Raw genomic sequence first — 17,078 nt, 5'->3', positions numbered from 1 at the left:
TAATCAATTTATTTTTAGTGTCCAATGTTATCCTCAAAGTGTCCAAAATAAGAAACTGGACAAAATTATGAGCATTTCCCCTATAACTTTATATCAATAAATAAGCGAAAATCTATCACTTCAAATGATTTTTAATGCAAAATAAGCATAGGAACTATTCATCTGAAAATTAAATTGAATTTACAAATAGAAAAAAACCTAGTGTGATAGCACAGTTATTGTATCATTTGTTATCGAAAGTAAAGAGTAAAATAGAAAATGTTTACTTCACAACCCTTATTTAATTTTTAAAGACAACAATATGTTTGAATATTTAGATAAATATCGCTGCTTTTATTAGGCGTTTTCGTAAAAGCATTTTGATCAGTATTTAAGAGAAACACAATTTAAAGTTCAAAGATTTTTTTCCAACAATTGAACATCAAATTAACTATTTCTAAATATAGAAATATCACAAATTGTTCTAATCTTTATGTATGGTAAAAAAAAGGAATGATAAAGCTATACGTCACCCACGTGCTATCTATCAAGAAATTTCTAATATGAAAGTGTATCAGCCTTCATTGTAAGAAACGTATCTCCAAGTTATGAGTAATAAAAAATCAGTTGCATTGCAAAAAAAAATCTTAAAAAATATACTTGTAAAATTATAGAGATTAAATTATGGGAATAAACTGCAAGTCTGAATAGTGTACAAAACTCAGCTAGGAAGAAGTTAGGGGAAATGGAACACTTTTGAATTGGGTTATCTTTGAAATATGGCTTTTTTCTCTCGGTTTTGAATGAAAGTATGTCTTATTGTAATTAAGTTTTGTTTCACAATTGGTTTGTGGAACTAACTCATGCCATGGTAGGGTCCAGTTTCCAGTTGTATTTGAAAATAGGAGAAAAAAGCCTATTTTAAAGGTGACCCAATTCAAAAGTGCCCCATCTCCCCCTACGCAAATTTTTGTATTTTATAGCAGTAAATTTGAATAAAAAGCGTTTTTTTTTTATTTAAAATTACTTTAATTATAATTTTGTTTTTAAACAATAATTTAATTAAAGTTTTAAAAAATACGTGAATAAAAATAAAATCGGGAGTGAAAGACAAAAATATTTGAAATACTTAGTTAAATTAAAAATAGAATTTAGAATAAAAGTAAACGAAATGCTTTTACGAGACATTGGGTGATAACAATAATATATTGTATTAAAAATAGTCTACTGAAGCATGGGCAGTATTTTGGTAAAAATGGTCAGTAAAAATGAAATTTGTATAATATAAAACAGAAATTCTAAAGGCCCAAAAATAGTGAAATATCCTTATCATAACAAGTAACGAACACTTGTCATTATTTGAATTATTGACGCCCCACTTGTTCTTCAATCTAACGCATCCCTAACTGACGTTCTATATTACGCTCGCGCTGGACACACCTATACGGGCTTCAGATCTAAGGACTAGCCATATGGCTTAAATTATGTAATTTCTTATCTGTCAAGATATTTTGGAAAATTTAACTTAGGATTGGATTATTAAGGACAAATGACCTAATAGATTCTGAAAAAGCAATAAAGTTGGTTACCATTTAGGATTCTCAGACCTTCGGGAACTGGGCTAAACCTCTAAACTGAAGACCGCTCTACGGATTTAGCTGAGAGACGGCTTAACGTAATTATATTCAAAATAATGATTAGACTACATTCCAATCAGTTTCCCACTAAGCAGGCTCTCGGATTAGTGTCTAGGTTCTAGGGTATAAGTTTGTGTCGTTTTTCTAACCATATATTTAGTTCACCTTATAGGCCTTTCCAGACTTTATTGCCCTGATCCTTGCAAACTCGATGATCAACACACCACTTATTTAATGACATTTATTTCTCGGGCGTTCTCATATAACTTCTAGTTGTATGAGCCATAAATTATCCTTCACCACAAACGAGGCTAAAAATCTACCATATAATCCAACATATGTCTCAAATACAATGCTTTTCCATTTCCCCTATTCGTTTATAGCTCCTTTAATTTATGGACAACTTAATTATTTATTCATTAGTTCAAAGGTAATTTTTTAGTGCAACTCGTTTGAATATTTTTTGTCAATATTTGTTTAAACTTCACATATAATAACGATCTACTGTATACTTGGTATTCATTGTTCATTTAAATGGCAAAATACAGAATGTGTGTCAACCCGGAAATAGTACAAATAAATTATTTGAAAGTGTGACAAGTTTGGTGCTTTTATTGTACTTGACTAATTTTTTGTATAACATACGATAGTAATCATTTGATTATGATACAAAAGGGGTGGTATAGCATTTTAATTTTGCATAAATTCTCGAATCCGCGATTTAATAACTTAACCCAAAAATAGTAGGGAATTGGTTCAGTCTTGTTAATGATTCTAAAAACTTTCTATGTTCCAATTTTTCTTTATATTTGAAAAATTGTTTTTTTTTATGAATGATTTAAGGGTATTTTCGTATATCTATTAAGTATCCGCCTAGGCTAGGCAACCTCTAAAACGTATCCAAAAAAATCATAAAAATCGCATGAACGTTTTCGATTATTTGAAGGAAAGGGGTGAGGATTTATAATAATAAGGGTTTTGTTAATAGTCTGAGTGAGCTTATGGGATCCTGTAAAGGTCCCAAGACGCTATCTGTATCCGTTTGGTCTCTAAGTCTGGATGATATGCATATGTCAATGGGAATTTTTAGTGATAAAAAAATAGAGTGATTAAATCGCGATGGAGTTTAATCAATAAAATTTAATATACAATTTTCTGTATAATTAATTTTATTATACTGTTATGATTATTATCAAATTTTACCCTAAAGGTTGAAAAATCAATAAAATACAATAGAAATATTTATTAATATAAATTTCATAACTATTGAAGTGGTTATTTTGTGGATGATAATGGCTGTTATATTTTAATCAGTATATTATCAAATTTGACTACTAATTCTAAGATAAACAAAGCTGAAATATTTAAATAAATATATTTTATAGTAATTTCTTTTTCTAAGCCGACTTTTCGTTCATATACGAAATTGCTCTTGAATCACTCTTTAAAAAAATTTCAATGTCAAATCTATCTCCGATTCAGAGAGCCTCATTTCTCAATCGTTTGGGAAAGTATAGATGTATGGATTTATTCCAGGGTTCGTTTGAAAGATTTGGGATTCTCTGATAAGTCTCAACTTATTCTAAACAGTTTACATTTGATAATGATCTTAAAGGATAATTAATTTTCAGCCGAAATCCTATTGTGTGTTTTTTATTCGACTTTTAGCAAATTTTGAACGATTTATGATATCTATGAATGGGTTTGAAAGGGTTTCTTAAATTGCAAGGCCAAAAAATCGATAGATAAAATCAGAAGACACTTCTAAGTATTTTCGAAGTTAATAGAGAGGCAAATCAAGGTCCGCTGAGCAGGTTCGGACTAACTTTCAAAATTTTGAATCACGGTTCTGGTTGCAGGTTTGCCGGTCCTATACCGATTAATTAATTCATCACTTAGAAAACCATTCATCAAAAATTATTTTAGTGCATATTTTGGAATTAAACAAAATATATATGTATATATATATATATATTCGAAAAAGATAAATCATTACCGCTTAAAACATATGCAGCCAGGTTGGGAATTGTAAGGTCTTTCCAGAAAATCCAAATTGAAGCAAATTCGTTGAAAATTGTGCCTTCCAAAGTAGAGGATACTGGGACAGTAGTAAACAAGGGTAGTTTTAAACACTGATTTTTATGTCTATATTACTCTGACCTATGCTGGTCATTTATTCAGTGGACGTGGATCCCTATAGTGTCTAAGAAAATTAATTTAAATATATCTTGTTTGAATTTCAATCGGTTATGAACCGTCAATGAACCCGTACATAACCCGATAATCAACTTTTATCCGAAATATTCCTAAGGTATTTTGGAAAATATTTTGAATGATTTATAAATCAGCTAAAATTGGTGAAAGCCGGAAAACGGTAAAAGATTTGAAAGTATTTTTGAGGTATAGCATCTAAGTAATGAGTTCGAGAACTTTGCAAAGCCAGAGGCGCATTGCCACCCCTTTGGATTTTAAATTGCACTTTTAGAGATACTTTCATATTTCTAGAATACGTTCTTTTGATTTTAGAAACGTTTCCGTGCTTTTTAAATACATTTCCTCGCGTTTCTAAACTTGTTTTTGTGCTTCTCAAATGCGATTCTAAACATCTTTAATGTAATTCTGCATTTAGAGAACATTCCAATGTATCTTGGATCCGTTTCAGTTCTAGAAATATTACCTTGTTTCTTGGAAACGTTTCTGTGTTTATTTGAATGCGTTTCAACGTTCCTACACTGAGAAAAAAAGAGGGTGCGATTAACATTTTTTCCTCAGAAATTTAACACTTTTTAGGTGTAAAAATATATCAACATTTTTTAATGTTAATTTCACACCTTATTAAGGGTAAAATTAACATGAAAAAGGTGCCTTTAACCCCTAATACACCTAAAAAGGGTAATATTTGCACCGATTTTGGATCAATACTGCAGGGTAACATTAACATTTCCGGAATGTTATTCTAACTTTTTCGGATTTCTCTCACTCAGTGTAGAATAGTTATTCTTCTTCAGATTAAAATTCTCTTATAACTTGATCTAAAAAAAAAAGTTTTTGAAAACCAGTTTTTACTTCCCGAACTCCACAGATATAGCAGTATACTGCTTTCTCTGTGCTAATGCTTCGGTTTTAAGTTACATATATTTTTTGACTCCTCTTCTTACCCCTATAGGGTGGTATTTTGGTAGTATTTTGGAAATCTGAATTTTCTATAGTTTTTGACGTCAGCCTGTTGCTCTTTTGGGATTGGTGAAAGTTTTAAATTATTTTCTTTTTTAGATACAGTAGATTCTCTCTAAAATGGGGAATTTGGGGCAAAATGTCAGCCGAATCATCGAGTGATTTGGTCGTCAAAGTCAATATAAATTCCACAAAAAAGTGCTAAATTATAAAGATTCACGATAGAATAAGAGGAACTACGGCGAATTTGAGCAAATTAGCTTCAAAATCAACCGTGAAAATTGTCAACAAAATTTTTCGGCCGATTGAAAAAGAACCGATTGAGCGAGAGCCTACTGTATGTTTTAGAAGCTGCCTAGCCGGACATCTCGTTCAAAAAAAAATACCATTAAATCATTTCTAATAACGGTTTTTCAAGGTCAAAGGTTTAAAAGGCTCTAGAGAGTGTTTTTCTCAATTGAATGAGGTTATATTTGGACTCATTGGAAAGGTCTTGAAATTTCCAAGAGCTCTGAACCGGTTTCAATCGGTTATGAATCGGTAATAAACCGGTTATGAATCAATAAGTATTTTTGACCGAAAATCAATTCAATTACTCTTCAGCTACTTTGGGCGATTTTTTGAGTGATTTATGAATCTGATAAAATTGATTGTGAACCAGTAAACAGTCAGATTTGCAGTGGAATGAAAAAGAACTGGAAATTGGATTAGAACAACTTTAAACAATTTTCTTCTTCAAAATCAATTTTCTATCAAGGTTTTATCAATTTTTATCAAAGTCACGTTTTCACGCATTTCACAAAACCAAAATGCATTTGTCACCTCGATATAATGCTGCAACATAATGAAATTTTCATGGCAAAGAGAAAATTACGGAGTTATGAAACATTTTGGTTGCATTTTAATCGCGATTTAAAGCAATTTCTGATCAATTATTTTGTGTTATTTACTGTTTAGGCCATAAGTAATTATAAAATTATCATGTTTTAGGTTGGTTTATTTCATTTGAAATTTGTTTATTTAATTTTTTTTGCCTCTCTGTACAAAATACACATCCAAATAAATGTGTTTCATTGAAAATCATCTGTGACTTCCATTGGATTACAATGTGATAATTTATCATGCTTCATGGTTATTCACAGTTTCTGTGGCAGCGTCTGATGGGTTTTTAGAATCTTTGAGTTTTAGTATATGACATAAAATGACATTCACATTCGCATCGATATTATTTGTCAATATATGAGGCTAAAGGGGGGCCCCTAAATGAGATGTTATTGGTGTGAAATGTAACATAATTGGATTGATGAGATAAATTTGACATAGAAGGGTGAAATAATCAATGCATATTGTTGAGATAAACTAAATACAATCTCTCTTGTGGGCTTCCTTTATTTATAGGCCCAGAGCGACGATGATGACGTGGGGCCGGACGATGTTGCTGTTAATGTTGAGGGAAGGGATGGATTTATGGATGACTTCTTCAATGAAGTCGAAGAGATACGAGAGATGATAGATAAGATCCAGACAAATGTGGAGGAAGTTAAGAAAAAACATAGTGCAATTCTATCAGCGCCTCAATCAGATGAGAGTGAGTCATTGATAGTCGGCTCAATTAACCTTTTTTAAACTCTTTTGGAGCATAAATATATTTCAAATTGATTATAATGCCATGTTTTTGCAGAGACAAAGCAGGAGTTGGAAGACCTTATGGCTGAGATCAAGAAAACTGCCAATAGAGTCCGTACTAAGCTAAAGGTAAGCTAAAAATTTGTCTAGTACATATTACTTAATTGATATTATTTAATTTGTTGTATAAAGAATGGGAATGTACTAATTTATTTGGGGTTAAATTGTTTGACCACATCAGGGCATTGAACAGAACATCGAACAAGAAGAACAGGCTAATAAGTCCAGTGCTGACCTACGAATACGCAAAACACAGCATTCAACCCTCTCGAGGAAATTCGTTGAGGTGATGACGGAGTACAATCGGACTCAGACAGACTACAGAGAACGGTGCAAAGGGAGGATACAGAGGCAGTTAGAAATTAGTAAGTTTCCTTCCTTATTATTTACCTAAAATTACCCAAGTAACATTTTCTGATCTAAAATGGAAAATTATCGTAAGGAAAATGTAATTATCACGTCACTAAAATTACTTCAACGCCGATTATTTTAAGTTCAGAGAAAAAAAGAATATTACTTAATGGGAAAAATATTTTTTAGCACAAATGTGTTACGATGAAGTCTTCTTAACCGACCTTTTAGCTTAGTCTGGCATTACTAGACTTTAGACATGATTTTAGTGGCTTAATCAGTAAATCTAGATCGATTCAGCGATTAGGATATGATTAAGCAAATAGTTCAGGGATAATATCCAGGAATTTCCAGACAATTTAATTTTTTTAAACATGAAATAAGCCGCTCAGAACAAATATGAGGTATTATAAAAGGAAAATTCATGAGCGATCGACTGTTTTTGCTCGAAGCAACTGAAATAAGATCAAAAAGTCTGATTTTCTTTGTTGTTATTTACTTGAATAAACCATTACATTATTCTCTATCCCAGGCCAGAATCCGAGTAGCGCGCTACCTTCGAACGACTCAAGCTTCGTACAACTCAATTTTTTCTATGTCCTTAACTCTTTCCGGACCACAACATATCCAGCGAACGAATTTCAGTAAAACTCACTTTATTGTAAGTCTTAGTGGTCAAATATGATACTTTTGTAGAGAAAGAATTTTCTTCGCCTCTGGGAAATTGGAAAACTCATGGGAACTCTCGTCCCCTAAAGAACGCAAAAGATAGAAACTTGGACAAACTTCAATTTTCCAAAAGCCAATAATATCAATTTTGTGAATTATTTTTGCATGTCAAATGACTCCTTTACAATGTTGATCACTAAAACAAGAAGAATTATTGACCAGTATCTTGTGGGATGTCCAGGAAGTGCTGAAAAGGACACCCAGCTCCTGCTTGCCAACAGATTCCTCAAAATATTTCACAGAATAGCACTTTAACACACATTTCTCTCAACACAATGTTATTGCAGACACATTAAGCTTTCTCAAGAGCCAAAAAAACACTTCCTGGACAATCAGAATTCACCAAAATCTGGAAGAATAGGAAAAACTTCCCCGAAAGCAATCTCCTTCGCTGCCAAATGTCAAAATTATCGGCCATATTGACAAAAATTTCGCTCCCGCTTGAATTTTCTTACAAGGTTGGTGTCAAAAACCAAATGGCGGGCACTGGCCGCTCATCTTAACCTTACATTTGACCTCTAGATTTTTGGGGACGAGAGTACCCATCAACTTTGAACAAGTTTTTTGAAAATTTATGAAAAAATTGTTTTTCGAATTTATGTAATCTGTAATTGATAGTTATCATACTTATTGGCCCCGAGAGGTTTTTCCTTATTCGGGTCTAGAAATATGAAAAAAGTCACAATATGTGCAAGGAAGCAGAAAATCGAAAATTCACGATTTTTGACCAAGAAAATCTTAGCTCAGGAGTTAATTGGGATCCTGCAAAAAATATCCTAGATTTGGACATCCTTATAGTTTGTAATCATCCACAAGAATCGGAATTTTATCGATTCTAAATAGTCTAAAAAAATTATTTTTTCCATGGGTACCCAGAGTCCCAAAGGAGACGAAAGAGTTAATGGATTTAGTCCATGGTTATTTTCAGAAAATTTTAGGCATTTCACTTTTATTGAAATACAATAGTATAACGGGTTTAATTTATTAAAAAAAATTGAAAAACTGAATTATTCGAAGTCTGAGTCGTCCGAAGGTAACGCGTTTTTCCTTATTCTTTTATTGAATTACTTAATTGTACAGAATAATAAATTGAATAAATCATGGGAACATAAAGAAAAACAATGTGAGCGAGCATTAAAATGCTAAACTATTTCAATTCAGTTGAAAACACGTTTTTTTACCAGAATTTTGCTAATCTTAAAACGATACTCGTGAGACAGTGCCATTTCCAAATATTTGCTTAGCACTTTTTGTTCGAGAACTGATGATTTGTTAGCATATTTTTTCTTATCGCCTCAGTAAAAATATGCTGAAATGCTGTTTTTTCAGCTAACTGTCCTCGCTGGGTATTTACACATAACGTCGTTAATGTTCGAAGAATTCAAACACCGTCTCGAATTTTCAAACAATTTTCACACAAGATGGGAAAAATTTTTGGGATCACACTGAGAAGCTTTTAAAAGCATTGTTATTCCTCACAACAAAGCGTACAAAGATTCATTTTGATACTCGAAATGGTTTGAAATTTGAACAAAAAGTAGGAATGTCTTTTCCCTGGCTTTCGAAACCGAAATTCGAATTTTTTAAACTTCAAAAATGGACCGAAATTTTAAATTGCAAGTTCATATATTCGTTGCTTTAGCGCTGGCTGTTCTTTCAAGTCGAATTTTCGTAGTCCTAGACATTCAATCGTCAAGAACAGTTCGTAAACGTTTTCTGCAACGTTTTTGTGGAATTTCGGGATGGCAAAACGTTTGAAGTTCAATTTTGTAAAAAATATGTTCTTTTCATGAACTTATTCAGTTTTGTGTAACTTGTCGATTTAAATTTTCGAACTTCCAATGTTTTAGGAGGGGTTTTAGAGGTTTTAGGCAAGTTCTCTGATATACCTTCGAATCGGTACAATATTTTATTAAAAATAGGACTTTCGCGGGGCGCGTAATTTTTCGCGGAGTTTCGCGAGTCGCGTAGTTTTTCGCGAATTTTTTCTCTGATTTTTGCGGGGAGCGATTTTCTCTGGTCGCTGACAGAGGTTCTCAACGAACCGGCCTCTATCTCTCATAGTTTCCGAGATAATCGACTTTAAAGATTTTCAGACACTTTTATGCATTTCTCATCCAATTTTTTTTCATTTTCAAGTGAAATTTTGCATATATCAAGCCTGAAAGGGGCTCTAAATGGACGTAATGTTTGAGGCCTCTATCTCTCATAGTTTCCGAGATAATCGACTTTAAAGATTTTCAGACACTTTTATGCATTTCTCATCCAATTTTCCTCATTAATAACGAAAATAAGTTACATACAGTTTTAACGAAATTTGCATTATTTATTTACAAATATCGTTCGAGTTTACCACAATCCAAATTTGCAATGAAGGAATCGCACCTTTATAAGCTGATCTAGGCTTATCTCTGGCTTTTCATTTTGAAATGTATTAAGAATGATTTTAGAGCAAACAAAGGAGATAAACTATCTACAAGGTTCCAAGTAACACTCTTTAAAAAGAAGTAACAAAAATACTCAATTTGTATACAAAATATTGCATTTCAAACTTAAGACTTTGGCGCGTTCATGCAACAATGCCGAAATTCGATAAACTTACCTTAGATGACCGCCTTGCTTATTCACTAAACGTTATTTCCATCCAATTTTGTTACTTGGGTACGCATCAATTAGTTAATTTTCGTATATGAATTCTTATTCGTTTATACAGGATTTTTGGTGATTAAGAATTTATAAATCAAATTCTTTTCTAGAATTAGTAAAGTTTTTAAAATTTGCTAGGTTCCATACAAATAATTTTTCCATTATCAAATGTTCTAAGAAATAAAAAATATCGCAGTAATTCTGCAATAAATTTATTATACTAAATGCAAGCAATTTAATTTTCCGTATGCAGCGGGTAGAACTACAACCAATGAAGAATTGGAAGAGATGTTAGAGCAAGGGAATCCAGCGGTATTCACTCAAGGAGTAAGTGGAATTCTAATTGAATTTATATTGCAGGATATTTTCTCAATGAGAGTGTATTTGACATTTAAGAAATGAATAATGTGCTCTTCATGTCTTTTTTTTTTAATAAATTCATTTATTTTTCCTTTTATGTCTGCTCAACACTTGTAGATTATTATGGAAACGCAACAAGCCAAACAGACTCTGGCAGATATTGAAGCTCGACATGCAGATATTATTAAGTTAGAGAATTCAATCAGAGAACTTCATGATATGTTCATGGATATGGCAATGCTAGTCGAGAGTCAGGTGCGTACCAAATACATTGCAAATTTACTTTCATTTACTATCTTTAACATTTTTGCTGACTCCATGTGTGGGCAAGAAAAAAAATTTGCTTGCGTTGCCATTTAACTTTTTCAGATAAACTTTTCATGTCTGATAGTGAGAGATAAGAATGGTGTTAGAGAAAAAAAAATTGGCTCTATTGAGTTTCAGAAAACATCATAAAAGTCTTACCAAAAATGTTGATTACCTCTTCAAAAAAAAAAAAGTTCAAGTAGAGAGATGAATAATCCTATTTTCAATATTTATGGTTTGATCTTTTTAGTTTATTTTTTTTTCATTCCCGTGAATGGAAAGAAAACTTCAAAAGTTTTAGATAAATCCATTAAATATTGAAAGTTAAGTTGAAATTACGAATTTATTTTGAAAAATACACTGTAAACAAGTTTTGTCAAATTAACAAGAAAAGTTTGTCAAAAGGATGTTGTTCTCAGAATATGGAAAAGTTTTGTCAAATCGACAATCGGCGGTCAATTGGATCTTGTTAAAAGTTTGTCAAAGGGATGTTTCTCCATATAAAATGTAAGAAAAAGTTTTGTAAAATTGGTAAACAACATCCATTTAACAAATTTTTAACAAGAATCATTTTTAAAGAAAAGAGTTCATAAAGCCCTTCAGCTTTTTAGTATTGTCAATCTTGTGAGTATAATGTCATTAATTGTTTCAATAAGAGTTGCTACTAGATTTTCTATATTTCTAAATTTCAACGAAATATTTTGTCATTTCATTCAGTGATGCAATTCTGACGCCGTCACATTGCTATCCCGCCAAAATTTTCCCGATTTTGCGAAATAGAAATATACATCATACACAGAGTTTTCACTCTGTATGAGTGGGCACGGATAAAGAGTGTGGCGCTTTCAGAGGGATGGCATGTGTAGTAGTGCGCAAAAAGCGGAATAATGGCTGTTATTTTGAATATCCCGCGAATTTTATCTCGCGAGCTCCTGGAGGTCGTGAGATGGCAAAATAGATGCATTTTAAGTGAAAATTTCACGATTTAGTGCTCAAAAATTTTTGTTAAAATTGTTTCTAATAATTTTATGTTATTTATAATTACATAAATTTAATGTCCACGAGGAAGAATTGAAATAATTATCGATGAATACTTTGGGGTTTCTTGGTGTCTCCAGAACCCACAAAGATTCTTATGGTCCATCACTTCAACATTCTAAAATATCTTAATGTGAAAATTCTCAAGAAATGGGTAAAAGTATTTGATGAATAGCATGTTATTTCAATAACGAGTAGGATGGTGTTGTCCAGAAACGATTTGTGAAAAAAAAATTCAAAGGAGATTTTCCTAGAACTACATTTTTAAACTAATTAATTTTTAATTTTAATTTTTTCTATAATTTTCTTCATTTTCTTCATAAATCCCTGAATATCCTTCGAATCCCCGAAAAGGATTGCGCAAGACTACTTGTCTTTTTCACGAAAATATTCTCGAAAAAAGAGCTAAGTTCTCTGAAGATCATAAACACGGAGAACTTAAGGGTAAGGGACCGGTGTAACAATTTATTAACAACAATAATCTGATGGTCGTTGAATGGAACATTTCAGCCCAGAATGAAAAAAAAAAACATTTCTTCTTAGAGCTTTTTCGGTTCCCTGCGGACCTTCTTCGCGGGTCGAAAATGTCAGATTTCTGGGATTTTGTCTTTCTTGGGGGCCAAAGAGATGTCTTCATTGGGTACATGGGTTCTGAGTCACACACTTCACGAACAATTTTACAGCGATATTTTACTCTTTACAAATAAGATTACTAGTTACTACACAAGTTAAACAAAATGAAATAAAAATCTTTCTTGGCTACTAAGTAAGTTTTGCTTAACTCATTTAGTAACTTATTTGTAAAAAGTAAAATATCGCCGTAAAATTGTTCGTGGAGTGTGTGATTCAGGACCCATGTACCGCATGTACCCAATGAAGATATCCCTTTGGCCCTTAGAAAGACAAATCCCCAGAAACCTGACATTTTCGACCAATGAAGAAGGTGCGCTGCGCAGGGCACCGAAATCTCTAGGAAGAAAAGATTTATAATCCAAAGACAAAATATTCATATTTTAATAGATTATTTTGTTCAAGTTTTACAATGATGTTAACATTACCTCTTCCTTCCCATTCTATGATATTCAGTGGCCCCAGCTCTTTCTTCAAGGAAATATTTTCGCGAAGGACACAAGTTGTCCTATACAGCCTTATTTATAAGTTTGAAGAATATTCAAGGATTTATGAGAAAAATCGAGAAAATTACAGGAAAAATTAAATGATAGGAAATTAGTTTGTTCTAGAGAATTTTTCCTTGAATTCTCCTGCAAAAATCATTTCTGGATTCTGGACACCAACGTTCTGTAATGTACAATTATTGAGATAAATACGAGTTTAAACAAGCAAGTTTATTAATTTCTTGAGAATTTTTACCTAAAGATATTTCAGAAATTTGACGTGATATTCCTCCATAAATGTCTTGGGAAAACATGTTCATGAAACACCAAAAGGAAATCAAAAGTACTCATCCACTTACATCCCCCACAAGAAAGGATTTCATTTTATTGCACTGTGTTTTAGAAAAAAAAACTTTAGGTATTATAGTTCTAACGAAGTTGTTTATTAAATGTCCAAGGCATTAATAAATTCATATGGAAAAATCATTTAAAAAATTATTTTGTTGCCTTGGACCACACTTGTAACAAAGAAATTAAAATTTGAGTGATTTGATGAAGCCGTCTATGTAACGGAAATGATTTTGAAAATATCCCGCAATTAAAGAGTGAACGAGAGAGTGCGAGCGAGAGCAATGGCATGATTGAGAAATGACAGCTTCATTGAACAAGCGTTGAATTTCACGGATTTTTCTCTAGTTTTTCGCGAATTTAATGTTTTAGTAAATCAAATTACAATAATTTTCATCTCATAAAGGGTGTTTCTGTGTTTAAATGTGAATAATTTGCTCAAAAGTGCACAAAATATGAGCTGAAGCGGCTTCACACATACAACCACCTTCCCGAAAAATCTGGATAAATTTCGTGACGGCCATCGGAATTGGGGGGCAGATTTGTAGTCAATTCAAACAAATTCATATTTTTTCTTTAAAATTTGTCAAGAAATCAGTGCAAACCCGGTTAAAAACGGCTTAGATTTCTCAGGAATTCCAAGACCTTTCCAATGAACTCAAATTTACCCCAATCCGTTAAGAAGCATGCTCTGTAGAGCTTTTTTGATCTTTGACCTTGAAAACCCATTATTGGGAATAATTCAAGGGTATTTTCATACCGTAAATGTGGGTGACTTTGCGCTTCTGGAGTGTCTTTTCCCCTTGTTGTTCGTAAGTTTGTTTTTCACTTATCGGACACGGCAGATCGGATCGATGAGGGCCATGAGGACTATCCTTATGTGCTAAAATTAAAAAGGAAAATTTGTAAAAGCAGAGGGAAAAGTCATCCTGGAAAGGCAAAGTCACCCGGATCTACGGCATGTTTACAAACTGTCCATCCAGACAACTTCTAAATAAAGGTTCTAGGGTCATCTTAATTTGACAGACATCGACTTACGAGAGGTCTTCCAAAAACCACAAAAACCGCTGTCCCTAAAGCGGTCTTCAGACTTGAGGTTTAGCCCAGTTCCCGAAGATCTCAAAATCCTAAATAACAACCAATTTTATTGTTTTTTTCTGAATTTAATAAGTCAATTGGTCTTAATAATCCAATCCCAAGGTAATATTTTCCAAAAAATCTTGATTGTTGAACAATTAGAGCAGTTAATCCATATGGCTAAATCTCAGGTCTGAAGCCCGTATAACGGTTCGTTTCCTAAATCTACTTACGGCTAAATGGTCAAACGCCCTACTCTAAAAAAAAAATTATCAAATTAACAAGAAAAGTTTGCCAAAAGGATGTTCTTCCATACAGAATCTGGAAGAATTTTGCCTAAATGGTGACCAATTGGATTTTGTTAAAAGTTTGTCAAAAGGATGTTCTTGCACATGAAATGTAAGAAAAAGTATTGTCAAACAACATTCTTTTGACCAAATTTTAACAAAATCCATTTGTTCGCTTAAGAAAACCATTTTTCAGTGTGACATAATTTTTTCAAACAAAGTAAAAAATTTTAAAATTTAGCAAAATCTTTTTTAAATAAAAAAAATAAGCAGAGAAGTATTTTTTTTGTAGATTGTAATGTTGACTGGAAAAGAATGTATCAAAATGTTACTGTAAGCAAGGGCCTCTCGACATTAATTTTTCCATACGTTTTTGCATATATAGGCACTGAAATCTAATGGCAAGTTCTTTCCTAAAGAGAATCGATTTATCATATATTTCAAAATTGAGAAAAAAACGGGCGTGCGATTAACATTTTTTCCTCATAATTTTAACACTTTTTAGGTGTAAAAATATATTAACATTTTTTAATGTTAATTTTACACCTTTTTAAGGGTAAAAATAACACGAAAAAGGGTAACTTTAAACCCTAATACACCTGAAAAGCATAATTGAGCGAAATATTTACACCGATTTCGAATCAATAATGCAGGGTAAAATTAACAATTCCGGAATGTTGTTTTAACTTTTTCGGATTTCTCTCAGTTCTGAGAAAAAATGGGGATGCGATTAACTTTTTTTCCTCAGAAATTTAACACTTTTTAGGTGTATAAATATATCAACATTTTTTAATGTTAATTTTACACCTTATTAAGGGTAAAATTGACATTTCCGGAATGTTATTTTAACTTTTTCGGATTTCTCTCAGGGTACGTTAAAAGTCATCTAAAAATACATATTTTACAATGTTCGCCGAAATAATACAAGAACTATATGAATAAATTTGTTTAATTCACGGTGAAATATCTGTAAAATTTTTACAACGAAAAGTGAACTTCACTTTTTATTAAGTTTGATGGGCCCCTGCTCCAAGATAATTCTTTGCATCCGAAGTTAAAACAATAAAACGAATCGATGTTGAATTGGAAATTTATTGTGGAAAATATTTATCTAGACAAATTGGTAAAAAATAAATCGAAAGCTTAATTTATATGGTTTTTTAATTCAATTTGAAAATGGAGAGATAAATTTAACTGCTTTACAAATGTTGTGTCATATTTAGATTGCAAACGATAAATTTATTTATAAATATAAATTGTGTAAACCTATTTAGGGATTATAACCAAAAGGACTAATTTGTTGAGGTGGAAATATCCTTCCTTCATCATTCTATCAAATATCTTTTGATACAATAATGCGATTAAGGAAATGATAGACAATATTTTTAAGTTATCTATTATTAGATTTCTGTTTGCGGTATGATTAAGAAAATATAACTGATGGAAGATTTATCTTGATTTCATCAATATTAGAAAAAATGTATGGCATGACGAAATAGACTCTGATAAGAATAATTTAATTTTAAAATCAATTTTATGGACATATTGCAAGTCTGGCCTTAAATTGAGAACTTGCCAAGAAAATATCTTGGGAACATCATAAATTGGGTAAACTTATGATGTTCGGCGGAATTTCTCAATAATAATCCTTAAATAATTTAAAAGAATCATAAAATCTGTTCTTTTGATATCGAGGGGGAATATTTAATGTTTATGAGGGGTGAATAAGCAGCAAGCCAATTTCATGATTGTTTTTTAATTAAAAATATTTTAATTAAGAAATTAATTGAGGTGCTATAAAACATATACCACATTTGAAAATTCTTATTTTTTTAAGTTTATCAAACTTTTGCTAAATTTTAATATTTTTGACGTTTTATAAAAAAATTATGTTACACTGAAAAAAAAGTTCTGTCTAGCGGACAAATGAATTTTGATAAAATTTTGTCAAAAGAATCTTATTGACCAATTTGACAAAACTTTTTCTCACATTTTACATGGAAAAAATCGTTTTAACAAACATTTAACAAGATATCCCGTTGACCGTTGATTTAAGAAAACTTTTCCAGATTCTTTATGGAAGAACATCCTTTTGACAAACAACATCCTTTTGACAAATTTTTAACAAGATCTGTTTTACCGCCGATTGTCGATGTAACAAAGCTGTTACAGATTCGGTGTGGAAGAACATCTTTTTGACAAACTTTTCGTTAATTTGACAATTTTTTTCATTACAGTACTCTTCACTTTCAAATTTTTCAAGAAATTAGTCCCCTGAAAAATAGTACCTATTCTAAAAAAAAGTTTTATCAAATTAACAAGAAAAGTTTGTCAAAAAAGAATAT

The 17,078-nt window shown here is 31.7% G+C and overlaps 1 protein-coding gene across 7 annotated transcripts in view; it reads left to right on the top strand.

The window, feature by feature from the left end:
- LOC129799630 (syntaxin-1A) overlaps nucleotides 1-17,078 on the top strand; it is a 43,134-nt gene that overhangs the window by 12,843 nt on the left and 13,213 nt on the right. For 6 of the 7 annotated variants that reach the window (XM_055843702.1, XM_055843701.1, XM_055843699.1 and 3 more), the window contains exons 2-6: nucleotides 6,189-6,378; nucleotides 6,472-6,545; nucleotides 6,658-6,841; nucleotides 10,456-10,529; nucleotides 10,680-10,817. In XM_055843702.1, the coding sequence (XP_055699677.1) occupies nucleotides 6,189-6,378; nucleotides 6,472-6,545; nucleotides 6,658-6,841; nucleotides 10,456-10,529; nucleotides 10,680-10,817 (660 nt within the window). Of the gene's footprint in view, nucleotides 1-6,188; nucleotides 6,379-6,471; nucleotides 6,546-6,657; nucleotides 6,842-10,455; nucleotides 10,530-10,679; nucleotides 11,585-13,909; nucleotides 14,717-17,078 lie in introns of those variants that run through there. The other variant, XR_008751529.1, reaches the window with a different exon arrangement.

Source organism: Phlebotomus papatasi, chromosome 1 (genome assembly GCF_024763615.1).
Source record: "Phlebotomus papatasi isolate M1 chromosome 1, Ppap_2.1, whole genome shotgun sequence".
Taxonomy (NCBI): Eukaryota; Metazoa; Arthropoda; class Insecta; order Diptera; family Psychodidae; genus Phlebotomus; species Phlebotomus papatasi.
Note: the sequence above shows the minus strand (reverse complement) of the source record. Positions and strands in the feature narration are given on the sequence as shown.